This window comes from Pseudorca crassidens, chromosome 11 (genome assembly GCF_039906515.1).
Source record: "Pseudorca crassidens isolate mPseCra1 chromosome 11, mPseCra1.hap1, whole genome shotgun sequence".
In the NCBI taxonomy this organism is placed as follows: Eukaryota; Metazoa; Chordata; class Mammalia; order Artiodactyla; family Delphinidae; genus Pseudorca; species Pseudorca crassidens.
In genome coordinates, this window is record NC_090306.1 from 88,632,846 (window position 1) to 88,648,119 (window position 15,274).

The 15,274-nt window shown below is 43.0% G+C and overlaps 2 protein-coding genes across 4 annotated transcripts in view; both read left to right on the top strand.

The window, feature by feature from the left end:
• The first annotated feature begins 212 nt into the window (after nt 1-212).
• TXNRD1 (thioredoxin reductase 1) overlaps nt 213-15,274 on the top strand; it is a 72,709-nt gene continuing 57,647 nt past the window's right edge. Inside the window, exon 1 of one of the 3 annotated variants that reach the window (XM_067697790.1) lies at nt 213-425. The gene's annotated coding sequence lies outside the window, so the exon portion shown is untranslated. The other 2 variants (XM_067697791.1, XM_067697789.1) reach the window with 2 other exon arrangements.
• Nucleotides 6,331-13,187, top strand: EID3 (EP300 interacting inhibitor of differentiation 3). The gene has a single exon (XM_067697792.1). The coding sequence runs from the start codon at nt 11,944-11,946 to the stop codon at nt 13,048-13,050; it is 1,107 nt and encodes a 368-aa protein (XP_067553893.1). The 5' UTR covers nt 6,331-11,943; the 3' UTR covers nt 13,051-13,187.

Sequence of the window (15,274 nt, forward strand, 5' to 3'; positions counted from 1 at the left end):
TGAAGATCCTCGCATGATTACAATCAGTAGCAAAGTTCGGGAGTCACTGCCCGAGGGCATAGTCCAGTTTTGTTCAATTAAGGCACACTCTTGGTTCCGGTTCCAAATATTTCTTAAATTGTTTTTGCTCCTTTCTTGGGTTGGGCGCGCTGTGAGCAGGAAGAGGATATGCTGTCACCCAATTAGGAGATCCCACTTTGCTAAGCGCATCAGCCTAGTTGCCAGTGCTGCACGAAGAGTGGGTTTTTGCTTTGTCATTCTGACTCTGGCGGTTTGCCCGCCCATTCAGAGGAGGGCGCGGCTTCTCGGAGCTACTGGGAACCCGCAGCCTTTCCTCCTCAGTTTGCTTCAGTCCCGCATTGCACCGGAGCAGCAGGTGCTGGGACGTCTGAAGGAGCGCCTGGTGCCCAAGGACTCGTGTTCGTGTAAGCTTCGGGTTTACTGAAAACGGAGGAAGCCCCAAGCCCCTGGGCTGTGAACACTCTGGGCCGAGAGCATCCTCCTGCCGGGTGCCTTGTGGATGCAGGGGAAGGGGAGACGTTTGAATGCGTGTCTGAGTAGGGCCGAGGCTTCTCTTAAGTCGGGTGAGCTTCTTGGCGGTGTTCATTGTTTCGCCCGGGTCGGTGAAAGCTTGGCGTGTTGGTAGGTGAGACCGGCCCCCTGTCGGCTGGTGGTTTCCTGTCTCCAGCTCTTCTTTATAGAGACGGTTTGCAGAATATCGGAGAAAATAGTTTCTGTATCATTTCTTAATGCACGAGTCTTGAAATGTAGGTGATAATATGATGAATAGATTGACAGAGCCTTGTCAGCATTAAGCGAGTATAACGATTAAAGGATGCCTTTCGAGGAATTTTCCCACCACTGAATCCTCAGAAATTGTGAGAGATTGGCAAATCACGTGTGTCTTCGTGTGTTCAAGTGGGGAGACCAAGGCTTAGACTCCTGTGACTTTCCCTAGGCTGTTAAAGGAGACAACTAAGAGGAACCGGCGCTTATCTCACTGTATCAGGCAGTACAGGGTAGGGGTTAAAGGCTACACTGCACTGCCTGGTTTGAATCCTGGCTCTGCTGTTGACTAGCTGCTTGAATTTGGGTAGGGAAGCTTTTCTGTGCCTCAGTTTCCCTATTGGTGAAATGGACCTGATTGGACCTACTTCAACAGGGTAGTTATGAAGATTAAGTATTAACATATGCAAAGCACTACAGAATCGTTAGCTGCTATTATTATTGTTATTGTCAAACAGCTATACTTTGGGGGCTGGTGTGGTTTTTGTCTCATGAATGGACCTGATGTCAGTATAACTAGAGTCTATTTTTAATTCTCACTGACTCATTCTTTACCTGAGTTCGCCCGTTTGTAAAATTGGACCATTTGCACCAAGCATGTCATTTAGGGTGTTGCTGTATTATTTCAAGGTTCTCTAATAAAAGCACCCCAAGTGGGCAGTGTTCTTAATTTTGCCTCGAGGTTTCAAATTTCAGAGAAACTTTGGAAGTTGGTTTTTTGGCATTCTGTGTATACGATGCAGAGTTCAAAGGAAGATTAAGTTGGGAGGTGTTAGTTGGCCTCGAGGCCATGTTTCCAGCCCGCGTGTAGGTGCGCCGGTCCGGGACCCGAGCTGGTGGCCGGCCTTCGTCAAGGTCAGGGCCGGGGCTGGGGCCTGGGCTGTCGCCCGGGCGAGTGCAGTTTGGGACGCGGAAGCCCCGCCCCCGCCGCGCACTTCCCGCCACGGCCCCGGGCGGAAAGACTGACCGGATCCGCTCTGCTTTTGCGCCCCAGAGAACGGGCGGGGCCTCGAGGGAGCGCTCTGCGAACTGACCTTGAAAACCGACATACCCGTTGTGTTTGTGAAACGGAGAAAGCTAGGCGGCCATGGTCCAACCCTGAAGGTAGGTAGGGGACCTTAACGTCTCTTTTGCCGCCTGAACTGCAAACGAGCTCATCGATCCGGCCGTGGTCTCAAAGCCAGGGTGATTGTGAGCGAACCTCCAACCGGAGCACATCCTTAGAAAACGACAAAGAAACGTGGGGGCCAGCTCACGTGTTAATCGACGTGGATGAGACACACATTTCAGAAGTGGGAAGCGTGGAAGGGCAGACGGCCTATTTTCTTCTTTTAAATAGGTTTTTTAAAGTGTCCTTTTTCTTTCCTTCCCAGTAAATCCAAATAACAAATTTTTTTAGCAGCAATGTAAACTGCTGAAAGTGAGTCGTTTAGAGAAGTACTGAGAAAAGTGGGTCAAGAAATGCTTTATCTTTGTCCATCCCTATCGTCTTCCTCTTTAATTCTCAGGGAGGGAAACCCAGAAACCCCAGGCTCAGGGGAGAGCAACCAGCAAGCTCCTAGAGTAAGTTCATTTCCCTTCAGGTATCTCTTTTCTAGCCCAGAGTTAACAACTGGGTAGAGGGAAAGAAGAGAAATAAATCTTTCCTTTGGGTGGTGGTGAGTGTGGTGGTGTCCTCCCTTAGGACCATCCACTGAGGGGTGGATGGGTCATGGCCTGCCATACAGGCAAGATGCTGGGAGGCTGGATGGGTCATGACCTGCCATAAAGGCAAGATGCTGGGAAGTTGGGTGCACATTTGGGGGAGATATGCAACGTGGATGACCAGGTTAGAAAGCCTTAGAATCCTATCACCTTGGTATAGCTTTAACTTTTGCTGATTTTTTTTGTCCTCCTTGTCTGTATCAATGTAATGTTTAAGAAATGGATCTTAAAAAAAAAAAAAAAAAGAAATGGATCTTATACTTGAACATTGCCTCTTAGAAGTAAGCCTGAGGCCTCAGTTAAATGTAACAATGTATTTAGATGTGTGTGTGTTTAGGAAGGTTATAACAATTTGTATTTTTATTTACTACCTTTTCTTTTAAAAGAATCTTATTTATTACCTTTTTGAAGAATGGATATAAGAAATGGAGATAGACTTCAAAGACAAATAGTAAACTAATGGAAAATAATTAATGGAGATTAAGGCTTTTAGCTTGGTATAAAATACACTGTGTTACTCAAGACCTTTAGTTTGCAAGTAAAATGAGACAAAGTCCAGTTAATATTCTTTCCTGTCTGATCTTTTCTCTGCCTGTGTCATAAATTTGTACTTAAAAAGCTGTATAGGCATTTGATCTTTATATAAATTCTACATATGGTCCTAGTTTTAACACCAGTGGGAGTAAAAAGTAAAATCACTTTTTTATAAGCTTTGCACCTACTTTATTGGTAAGATCTGATATTCTCAATTCTATATGATCATAGTTAATTTCAGACATTTAGTGAGGTGCGATGCCATGCATGAAAAGCCTACCACCAAGTTATAATTAAATTTTAAAAAATGAACATCTCTTTTAAGTAAACTTACCACTCTCCTTTGTATCATTTGATATATTTTTGGTTTTTAATGAGTACTAAGATATGGAAGAAGACACAACAAGGTAAGGCTACTGCTTTGAAATGTTTGTGAATTTCTAGATAATTGTTGCCCACGTTTGGAACTAAATGGTAGGTCTTGAAATTCTTTAGGGAACATTGGGTTTGAGTGGAGAAAGGCATTTATTTAGTGGAGAGTTGAGTGCTTATAGAATTAGTGTTATAATCCTGAAGTCCACACCTTAAAAAAGCTTAAGATTTCCTGCTTTAGTTGCAACCTAAATAATGGAGAGGGAGGGAGCTCGTTAAAACATGTGCTTTTCTTTTCTCCTCTTAATATTGTTTCTTCCTTTGTCTTCCTTTCTCCTCAATAAATAGCAGCAGCAGCAAAACCTACCTTGTTTTCACAGTGTGCTATGGGAGACCAGGGAGTACAGCCCTACTCCAAGGAACTGATACATTTAGATGACTACCTACAGGATGAAGGCTTTAGTGCCTTTCAAAAAACTGTAGACTATGGACCACCTGCACAGAGTCCCCTGGAGTGCTTGTTAAACACACATGCTTGGGCTTTACCCCAGATCTTGTTCATTGAACCCTCTGGAAGGGGCTAGGTTCTGCCTTTAAATTTATTTTAAACAAGCCTCCTCAGGTAATTCTTATGATAAATATCACGTTTGAGACTTACTTTAATGTATAAGGTAGTTTGGTCACGATTAGTTGCTAAATAATTAGAATCGAGGAAAACCAAACAAAAGATTACTATTTAATACCTAAAAGGTGTTAGTTAGAAGATGGCAAATAGTAACTCAACAGGCAAGTAACACTTCCTACCTGAATAGAAAAATGGGGAACTGTGCTATCTGTGGTCAGGGCTTGTGTGTCCACGTGTGAAATTAGCACTAGCTAGCTACTAAATTCTAAGAACTATGAATATAGTTCCTGTTGCACAAAGACATACGGCTTTCATAAACATTGTAGTTCTTAAGAGCAAGCTTGCAAATTTTCCTACAGGGACTCTTTCTTATATGTAAATCAGTGTCTCCAGGATTCCAGAGTTTTGAAACCACTCATATAAAATGAATGCCTGTCGGTGGTATTGAGAGGTAAAGCAAAGTGAGTGAAAGAGTGCTTATTGGAATACAAAGTGCCAGACATAGTTAAGCCTTCAGTAGTTTGAGATAATAATCTTGGGAGATTAAGACTAAAACTTGCAACATGGGACTTAATTTCTTCCAAGATGGACACAAAGTGGTGCATGATTAACATCCAAGGGAATTATGGAGCCAGTGTGGGAGGAGCTCAGAGGTGATGGTGTTGTGGTCAGGCTGGGAGCCCCCCATGTTCTGGGCCTGGGGTAGGCACTGAAACAGGCAGGTCTCCTTTCAAGCCTAACTTCTAAAAGTTACCAGAAACCAGACTCCTCACTGAATAGACATCGGGAAATGAGTGGTAACTTAATAACTCTGACCATTCCCTTTCTTTCTTAATACTCTACCAAAATGGGCAGAAAACTTGATTCTCTTCTCAGATAATCCCTTCCGGGGAGATTAGTAGTGTATGTGCTTTTTGGCCTAGTTAAGGTTGAGGCCTAAGGAGAATTGAAGGACTGCTTTGACTCTGGTTTATTTAAGAAGGTAAGAGTAAGGACTAACAGTGTTTACAAGAGGCATGGATTGTTAGTACAATGAATTTGTTTGGTGCTGATTATATAGTAAAATTTTTACTAGCTGCGAATGCATGGTGAGACCCAGTGCCTTCTCCCACTTTAACCAGGTGACAGCACAAGCCTCTCCTTTGTTGTCTGTCAGTCCTTGTACAGTGGTGTCACTCTTCTGGTCCAGGCTTTGGATTTCCTCTCACCTTTCCTGTCTGTTCATTTACCAGGGCCTGATGGTTTCCCACACAGGTGCCTACTTCTTCTATTAACTTTTTGCCCAGGCTACTTCAGGTACTGTTGCCTCCTACCTAAACGGTCTCTAACTGGCTGCCCACTTTTGATCTCCCTGTCCTTGCAGTCCATCTGCTGCAGAACCATCTTCCTGATTGCTTCTTTGCTGCCCCCAGATCTGCATCCAGCATGAGTATATATTTCTTAACTTGGTTTTCTGTGTCCTCCAGGGTCTGGCCCCAACCTGCTTTTCTGGTGATCTCGTGCTCTGCCCCCGTTTATCTCTACTGGAAGCTCGTGGGAATACTGTTGGAGCTGTGGTCCCTAAAATTTCCCTCCTTTGTTCTGTTCTTCATTTTCTTTCTCGACTTTTCTTCCTGCTCAGACCCACTTTTCCAACTGCCTACCTGTGTCAGAGTACAAGGCCAGATTTGCCTGTTTCTCCCTCCTCCGCTCCCGCAGCACTCCCGCAAATCCCTGTCCCTGGGAAAGGAGGAGTCCTGCCAATATCAGAAGTGAAGAGTTAGACTTATTCCTTGTGCCTGGGATTCTAGATCTGCCTTAGAGCTCATCAGAAATTTAAATGAATGTCTGTCAATGATAGCAGCTACCATTTATTGAACGTCTGTTGTGTGATAGCCCCTAAATGCTGTGGTACCTAGTTGACTGAAATCCTCCCAGGAGTAGTCCTGTGAAGGAGGTGGTGTGATCCAGTTTTACAGATGAGCAAATGGAGGCCCTCAGAACTTAAGGAGTATGCCCCGGTGACACAGCTAATAAAGCAGCAGAGCCAGGATGGAGCGCAGGCCTGTCTGTAAAGTTCACTCTGGTGTTCTCACACTTCTGGCACTTGGCTCTGTGTTATCGCTATTGGGATGCGTGCCTGATCTCCCTGGTGTGATTGTGTGCTCATGATTCATGGCTGAGCCCATGCAAATCTTGGTATTCCTAGCATAGCTCTGGCAAATTGGCGTTTGTGCATAGCATGCTTGCTGAGTGGAACTGCATTCCTCTGTGCCTGCTAAATTATACCCTCCTTTAGAAAAGTGTCAGGAGGTAGCTAACATCCTCCTTTAGGATGAAAATGGTTTGTCTTTGTACCTTCCATGTGTTATTTTAACACCTAGTACGCACTCAGTAAATACCTGTGGAATGAATGGTTGGTGGTAGGGCCAGAGGGCTGACTTCAGTGAGGGATTTAGCTACAAGGTGTCTGATTTGGTGAAAGTGGACTGTCTCCGTTAGCGATTAAGCCCTAAGTATAATAGTTCAGGAGAGGTTCTAGGCAGCACATAAAGCAGTTCAGACTCTTAAAAGAGCTGTATGATAGCGGCATTGTCCATCTTCAGTTTATGTAGCTGTGTCAGGTCAGTTGAGAAGAAAGTCACATTATGTCTATTTAGCTACTGTTTACTGAGCCCCTGTGTTCTCGATGTTGAGCTAGGCTCTGTCTTCGTTATCTCTAACTCAAGTCTGGAGGGCAATGTATATATTTTAAAATACCTTTGTCAACAGATGTTTGTATATGATTTTTTACAAAGAGTCGTGGCCGCTCTGTATGACAGAGAAGACGTCGGATAGAAGACATTTACAAAAGAGGAAACTCAAACTCCGAAGAAAGCACTACTTTTGATTTTAACCCAGAGCTCCAGAGCTGAGCTTTTTCAAGGCTGCCTCCTTTAGAAGCCGAATACCCAGTGCTTTCCTACCCTTAGTCTATCAGAATGATGCTCCTGATCATTGCTGACTTCTGAGGTGTCCCAGGAGAGTTGGTAATGGCTCTTACAAGGGGAAGGGTTCTCTATTCTCATCTCACACCCTTGTTTATGTTACTTCTTCAGGCTTGGCAAATCAGCCAGCACTTGGTTTTCTGAAGTGTCAGTTAAATATATGACTTTCAACCACAGAGCAAGGGCGGAGGTTTTATATACTCTAAAGTATTTCAGTGGCAGGTCCAAACTATTTTGTGGGGCTTGACTGTCATTTTATCTTTTACTTCAACTAACAGCAAAGCCTTCTTATTTGAATAGAACAGTTATTCAAAGCCTCTTTTAGATACCAGGTGTTTACAAAGAATCTGCTGAAGTCCAAGGAGCTATTTATGAGAAAAATATACATAAAGAATTGTGCTGGAATTCCCCGGCAGTCCAGTGGTTAGGACTCTGGGCTTGCATTGCAGCGGGCACAGGTTCGATCCCTGGTCAAGGAATTAAGATCCCACATGCCACGTGGCACAGCCAAAAAAAAAAAAAAATTCTATGCCATTTAACTGACATTAGAATTTAAATAAACCCACACTGATTAATTTTAATAAATTTTCCAAAAAAAAAAGAAAGGAATTTTGCATATAATCTCAGACTCTTCATGGCCCTGATTCAGAATTTCTAGTAGAGTGGTTTACCCTTCAAAGTGCTATACACAGTTCCATTAGTTGAAGCCCTAGTAGGTTTTTAAATTTTATATGACAAATTTCTTTTCACTGGTATTATTATAGTGAGATATACTTCTCTGTCTTCTTTATGGATATTTAGCCTTTAAAATATTTTTCTGTTCCTAAAACAACATCCCAGGAGTGAAGCTACTGGTTTGTATACACTTTTTTTTTTCCTATTTAGTGTCTTAATGTTTATTAATCACTTGCTATCTTTGGGATAACTGAAGATTTAAGTACCTGTTCAATAGTTGAAAATATTGTCAGATCTATCACGTAATTCTCATTCATTCAATACTTACAGTAACTTTATGATGTGAGTACTAGTATTCTCATCTTACAAATGAGGAGACTGGAGGCTGACAGGTTAAGCAACCTAAGGTAGTGCTAATAGCTAATAGGTCATGATTGGAACCCAGGTTTGCCTCCTTCCACTGTCCATGGTCTTTTCAGAAACTCGTTTAAAAAACACAGATATCTGCCTTGATCATTGGAAAGTTTACCTTTAATACTGAAAAGCCAAACAAAGCAAAAATATACACACACAAACATAACCTAAAAGGAAATTCAGATGAAAGAGAACATATACCTAACATCCAGCTACTCCAGCAAATCAAGCTAGGCCTTCACCACATCTCTTCACAGCTCAGTATTAAATCAATACCCTGGCAGGATGAGGGGAGAAAAACTGCTGTGAAAGGAGGAACAGAAAAGTGTCAGGAGGTAGCTAACAGCAGGATAAGCATATCTTTTAGAGTGCGGGACTCAAACCTGACTGGTTCTTGGCTTTGGCTCAGAAGTCTCTTAAATATCTGTTGGTTGTAGATTAATCAGGCAGTAAAACCCCACTGGAAAAGATAGTGGGTCCTATGTGACTTTTAAAATTTGACCATAGAGAGACCTATAACCTATAACATTCATCCGTACCACCATGTTTGTGTTGAACACTAGGGGTTGTGGGAAAGAGCTTAAGAATGCTTGGAATGAATGAATCTGAACTCCTAGCAAAGGGACTGAATAGTAATACTGGAGAAAAAAACTGAAGAAAAGAAGAAAGGAAATGGAGGCCCTATGGAGCCTTAGCAGCAACTCCTGAAAGAGAAAAAGGGGGAAGAGGGAAGCTAAATTATTTTGGAGGCAAGTTGTGTGTTAAGGGACCTGAACTAGTCTTACTGCAAGAAGAAGGTAGACTTCAGTGATTTCTTTGAAGTACTTGCACTTTTTGCCTTCTGTTAAGAGTCACAGAGAAGTTTACTGGTATAACAAATTATGTATTGCTGTGCATTCTTTTTAAGCTGCATTTATATAATTATTACTAGTAATTGGACCTCGGGTTGGAAAATCACCGTTTAGTAACTTAAGGATTCACAAGTGCAGAAATCCCATTCTTCAAATGATCAGGGAAAATCATTAGGTTTGAGATTTTTATTTTGTAGCCACATCTAAACTTTGCACTCTAGAGGCAGATTTTAAAAGGCAGAGTATAATGCAAGTATGACTTTCTAAGGATGACCTAAGTTACATGTTACCAAGGTTCTTATGAGCAGGGATCTAGCAGAGAATAAATTCAGCACTGAAAATCACAACTTAGTAATATGATGCTGGTCTTGATGTGTGCTGTTGCTCCGAGCAAGTTGTGTGGGCTGTTATCTCCTGTGACATCCCTATAGGTGATACATCAGTAATACTTTATAAGTAGGTTGGGAAAATTAATTTATTTTTCTAAGGCATTTAAAAATTGTTTGAAGAAAGACTGTGTATGGAGCAAATTGGTGTCAGTCTGTTTTCCATCCTCTGAGCCAGGAGAAAATAGGCACCTTAGGGTGGGAAGGTTGGCTTATCTTTTGGAGTTCTTTTATAAATCACTTTTACTGAATTTGAAATGGATATCAGAAGTTCCCAAGAATATGGTTAACTATAAAAGCAAACTGTTTTGGACTTGGAACTTGGAACTATGTGCTTTCATCAAAGATTTAAGATGGGTAAGTATTAGTTTGTAATTGGCCAGACTTGGGGCTAAGATATGGCCCTTTGATGATCCTGGTCCCCAGCTTTGTTTTTCTCTTGCTTTTTCTTCATTTCAGGGAAGAGATAAGGCTGACTTTCTGAAAAGCAGTCTTTACTTTTTTTTTTAAATTAATTAATTAATTAATTTATTTTTGGCTGCGTTGGGTCTTTGTTGCTGCGCGCGGGCTTTCTCTAGTTGTGGTGAGTGGAGGCTACTCTTTGTTGCGGTGCACAGGCTTCTTGTTGCGGTGGCTTCTCTTGTGGAGCACAGGCTCTAGGCACGTGGGCTCAGTAGTTGTGGCTCGCGGGCTCTAGAGCACAGGCTCAGTAGTTGTGGCGCATGGGCTTAGTTGCTCTGCGGCATGTGGGATCTTCCTGGACTAGGGCTCGAACCCGTGTCCCCTGCATTGGCAGGCAGATTCTTAACCACTGCACGACCAGGGAAGTCCCAACTTATTGTCAGTGTGTAAGATCTATTTCTTCCACTAATCTGTGAAATCTTTTGCTCCAAATAAGTTGGCAATAGGTACTGGAACAAAGGTTTTCATCTACGCTTACACTTTCAAGTGTGCATACTCAAATGCCTCCATGTGAAAATAGCTTTGCTTGGAAGATTTATAACCAAATTCTTGCTTTAGGGAAGCTAACAGTCTAATAGGGCAGGGTAATGTATATGCACAAGTAACAGTACTGCATGCTGTTTTTGAAAAATGCATGTTTCTTTCTGAATTTTACCCCTACTTAAAAAGAATAATGGTGAACGAAGAGTAACTATTTTGAAGTAACTTAACATGAGGCTTGGCTGTTCAGGTATTTGCAAGAAACTTTATGCTAATGTCAAAGAAAAATGAACCAGTGTAGGGCTTCCCTGGTGGCGCAGTGGTTGTGAGTCCGCCTGCCGATGCAGGGGACACGGGTTCGTGACCCGGTCCGGGAAGATCCCACATGCCGCGGAGCGGCTGGGCCCGTGAGCCATGGCCGCTGAGCCTGCGCGTCCGGAGCCTGTGCTCCCCAACGGGAGAGGCCACAACAGTGAGAGGCCCGCGTACCGCAAAAAAAATGAATAAATAAAAATAAAAATAAAGAACCAGTGTAGATGCATAGGAAGGAAGGTAGGGCCAATATACTTCCTGGTGCCTTGAAACCAGAGCTTCAGATGCAATGTGGTGGTCTCTCTCCCTTTCTTTCCCTCTCTCCTTCCGCTCTTGTGACTGATGAGCTAAGCCCTTTCTCCAACTGTATGTGATTTCCTAGTGAACTGGGGGGTGTATTTTTCCAACATACATTAGTCACCCGACTTACAGCATTCACATTCATATCCTTATAACAGATTGTGTCTAAAATCTTCACAGATTTCTCACCTTTTAGGGTTCAGATTTACTACCCACTCGGAGTCTGTGACCCTTACTTTTGGCAAGCCTCCGAACAGCTCTTTGATGGAGACCCTGTCCACTTTATTCTTGTACCCTTGGGTGGCGCAGCACCAGAGATCGCTTTGCGTAACGCTGTGGGACGGGGGGCGGGGGTGGGAGTGGGGTAGGGTAGTGCACCTTTGCGCCTGCGCCAGTCCGGACCCTGGTTTACCCGGTGACCCCGCCCCCCACTGGGGTAGGTTAGAGAGGATTTGGCTTTTGAAGGTTTTGAGGGCCCGCCTAGGTAATTAACACAATTTACGTTAGTATAATGAAGACGGAGTTCCAAGCAACCACCTTGCAAATGGACCCTGAGAGTTCAGCCTATCTGTAATGGAGATACCGCAGGCCACGATCTTTGGCTTTGTGAGCAGTTTATAATTTAGCCAGATTTAGTTTCCCCCCCTAAAAAGTCTTTTAATCAGAGCGAAAAAGCGCTGCCGCAACATGTGACAGCAAATGTTTTAAAGCACGGGACGTTTGGTCCCCCATAATTTTGTCGTAAGATTGTCCAAGCGTTTCTTTGAAAGCTAGAGGACACTGCCAGTAAACGCCAAAATAGTAGCTGTCGCTTGAACCGAGCGGTGTTACTAGGGTGGGGGTGGGACCCATTCTCGCGCGCCTTCTGCGCCGGCCGGGGGCTTGTTTGCGAACACTGAGGGGTCTGGGCTCCGCGGGGCGGGACCGCTGGGAGGCGGGGCGCGCCGGGCGCGGGGCCGGCGGGACTCCGCTAGTGCGCATGGTCAGGCGTCCTTCTCCGCTCCGGCTGACCCCTTGTTTCCGCCGTTGGCCGAAACACTGCGAAGGCCGTTACCTGAGCGCTACCGGTCGCCGACATGGCTGAGGAAAAAGATTGCCTGAGGGGAGACGTAGAGAAGGGCGAGGAGCCGGTGGTAACCATTACCGGTGGTGCGTGCTCTGGGAAGCAGGCGGCGGAGGAGCCGATGAAGGTGGAAGCGGAGGCGGGGGCTGATGCCTGCTCTGACGACCTCAGCTGTGGGGAGGCCGACATCGACCCAAGCCTGCTGGAGCTGGTTGATGAGGAGAAATGCCGGAGTATCCGCAAGCAGTACCGGCAGCTCATCTATAACGTCCAGCAGAACCGTGATGACATAGTGAACACGACGAGCGAGTCCTTAACCGAAGCTCTCGAAGAAGCCAATGTCCTGTTTGATGCAGTGAGTCGAACGAGAGAAGCGGCCCTCGACGCTCAGTTTCTTGTTTTGGCTTCTGATTTGGGTAAAGAAAAAGCAAAGCAGCTAAACTCTGACATGAGCCTTTTTAATCAGGTGGCATTTTGTGATTTTCTGCTTATATTTGTGGGTCTAAACTGGATGGAAGATGATGGACGTGATGCGCTGAGTGACTGTGATGATAATATAGTTCGCTCTTTTTGGGAGACAGTACAAAAGGAAGCAACGTCGTGGATGCTGCAAGCTGAAACATTCCACTTTATATTCGGTTCATTCAAATCAGAGCCTTCCGCGCGGAAGCCCCGACTTGAGCACTGGAAAAGAGTTCACAGAATGGAAGAAAACGGGGATATGCCTACAAAGCTGAGGAAGCTGGACCTGAGTAGTAATCAAGAAGCGACAGAAAAAGAAGTAGAAAGAATCTTGGGATTGTTGCAAACGTACTTTCAGAAGTATCCTGATACTCCCGTGTCCTATTTTGAGTTTGTGATTGACCCAAACTCTTTCTCTCGTACTGTGGAGAATATATTTTATGTTTCTTTCATTATAAGGGATGGTTTTGCAAGAATAAGGCTTGACCATGACAGGCTGCCAATATTGGAGCCCATTAATATTAACCATGTGGGTGAGGGGAATGATTCCAGTTCCCATTGCAGGAAACAAGGAGTTATATCTTTGAGTTTACAGGACTGGAAAAATATTGTGGCAACTTTTGAAATTTCAGAGGCCATGATCACAAACTCGTACTAAAGATTTTTGTTCTTAGTGTAGGAGACATTTTGTGGCTTTTCTTAAGCATCTCAAAATGGAGAGTAAAATCCAAACAGAAACACATATTGTATCTCTTGTAAAGTGAAAAAGTATTTTCAAGAACATCAGAAATTGTTTCACTGTGCAGTGTATTTTTCTTGGTAGTTTATAAAGTTGTCATGATCTTCTGTTGCTAAAAAAATCTCACTGGCATGTTCATGGGAAAATTATTTTGAATGCTTCTTAAGACTTTAATAATAAAAGTCAGTTCTGAATTCCATAAATTAAAAGGTATTTGATAATTTTCCAAAAAAAAATAGTTATGGTGCTCTGTGATACTTACTGCCTTGCTTCCTCTGCTCCAGGGAACCACAGGAATCCCAAATGGGGCTCTTGACCAGGTTGGGGAGAAGAGTGGGTGGAAAAAATGGTCAAGGAAGACTTTCTGTAGGGCAGAGCCTAAGTGACGTTAATACTGTAAGAAAAAAAAAAAATTCAGATGCCATGCTTCATTGCAAAGAAGACTCAGAAAGATTAATGAGTGGGTATCCATATTTGAAATAATTTCTCCTGCAATTGGACTCAACAAAAGTAGAATATCTCTACTGTAGTAGGTGAGCCATCAACTAAGTGCTGAAAGGCAAGCAGGAATTGGTCAAAGGTAAAGAAGGTAGTCTCGCAGAGAAATATGGAGGCCAAATACATGGAATTGTGAGAAGTTATGGCTCCAGAGAGACCTGTAAGATTTTTTGGAAGACTACTCCATTTGAATGTTAAACTGGGCAAAAATTGGCATACCTCATCTGTTAGTGACCTCAGGAGTAGAAGGTAACCTTTGCCAGATTATTTCAAACACAAAATCTTTTAACATCCAGTTACATAGTCTTCATGTACCTGCTTCATTTCTTCTCTGGCCCCTAGCTTCCCTTTGTAATTTCTGCTGATACAGAGTGTCCCTCAGAATCAGTGATGTTTCATCATGTTAACAGCTTTGAATATTTGTTTCCAACTCCATTTTGATTTCTTAAGTAGGGCTTTAAATGCCTGGAAACTTCCTGTTTAAACAGAAATATATGATTAATTAATCCAAGTTTTCTTCATTTTCTTCACTTAGCATAAAGCCATAAAGGCTTTTTAGTGTTGTTGCTTGTAATTGTTTTAAGAATATAAATTACCACCTTATTTGGACGCTACTGCTGAAAATTTGAGTCTTTAAGAAAACAAGTTTTGAAGGTGCAGTGAGCATGCCTGTGCTTTCCTTGATCCCTATAGAAACTAAATCTTTGGTAGCAGGGGGTCTTGCCATTAAATCTTATTTGGCAAGTGGATAAGTATCTGCTTTGCATAGCAGTAATGATAAACTTTCCCACCAAGTCTAAATGTAATACAGGGAAGGGAAATCCAAAGACTGAATGAATGACTTCGAGATCAAGAGAAGATTGAGATGGAGAGGTTCTTCAGTAATAGTGGAGGTTTTTAGCAAAAAGAGAAATTTCTCATGAAACTGGGCCAATTATTTTCTGAAGTAGTCAGTTTTTCCCCTTTTTTGTATGAAGGGATGCTCACCCTTCCCAGTGTCTACCACCCTTTGATCTAGCAATTGTGGAAGCATCATTTGGTCTCTGATCCTCCCTTTAGCATGCCTCTACCAACTGGGTTCCTTAGGTTTTCCAGAGCTTTGCTGTTTGGGGAAAAGATAATCTTAGTGATAGCAAAAAGATCTTGCCTCAGGTCTACTCACCACCAGTTCTCTCTTTAAACACCAAGTGCCTTTACAGGAGTATTTGAAACTTAGTGATGACTAAAAGCATTAACAGAATGTGGAGGTTTGGGAGGAAGGTAATCTTCTGGGTCTTCTCTAAAGTAATAGCTGTTAACATATAAATCAGGTTGACCACTTGTTTCTACTTTTAATTGGTTGTCATGACACATAGATTGCCTCATCACTTGGAAATTAAAGCGATTGTTTATCTTGAAGAAAAAAGGAAAATTGACCAATAGATAATTATAGAGATTAGATATGAACCAAGCTGCAAGTCTGCTGGTTTCCCTCTAATATAGTTAGAGTGCCTTATATTTCGCAGGTTCAGTAAAATCAGCTGAACTTCAGGAGAATATTATGGAAATCTTTTAAACTAGGATTTTGTTGTTTGACAGAACCACTCTCTGATCAAAGGACCTGGGATCAGATCCTCTGTAACGTTCTAGTTGGAGACTTTGGGCA

Excerpts from the sequence above, each read along its gene's own strand:
- EID3 (XM_067697792.1), top strand. The coding sequence starts at position 11,944 with ATGGCTGAGGAAAAAGATTGCCTGAGGGGAGACGTAGAGAAGGGCGAG.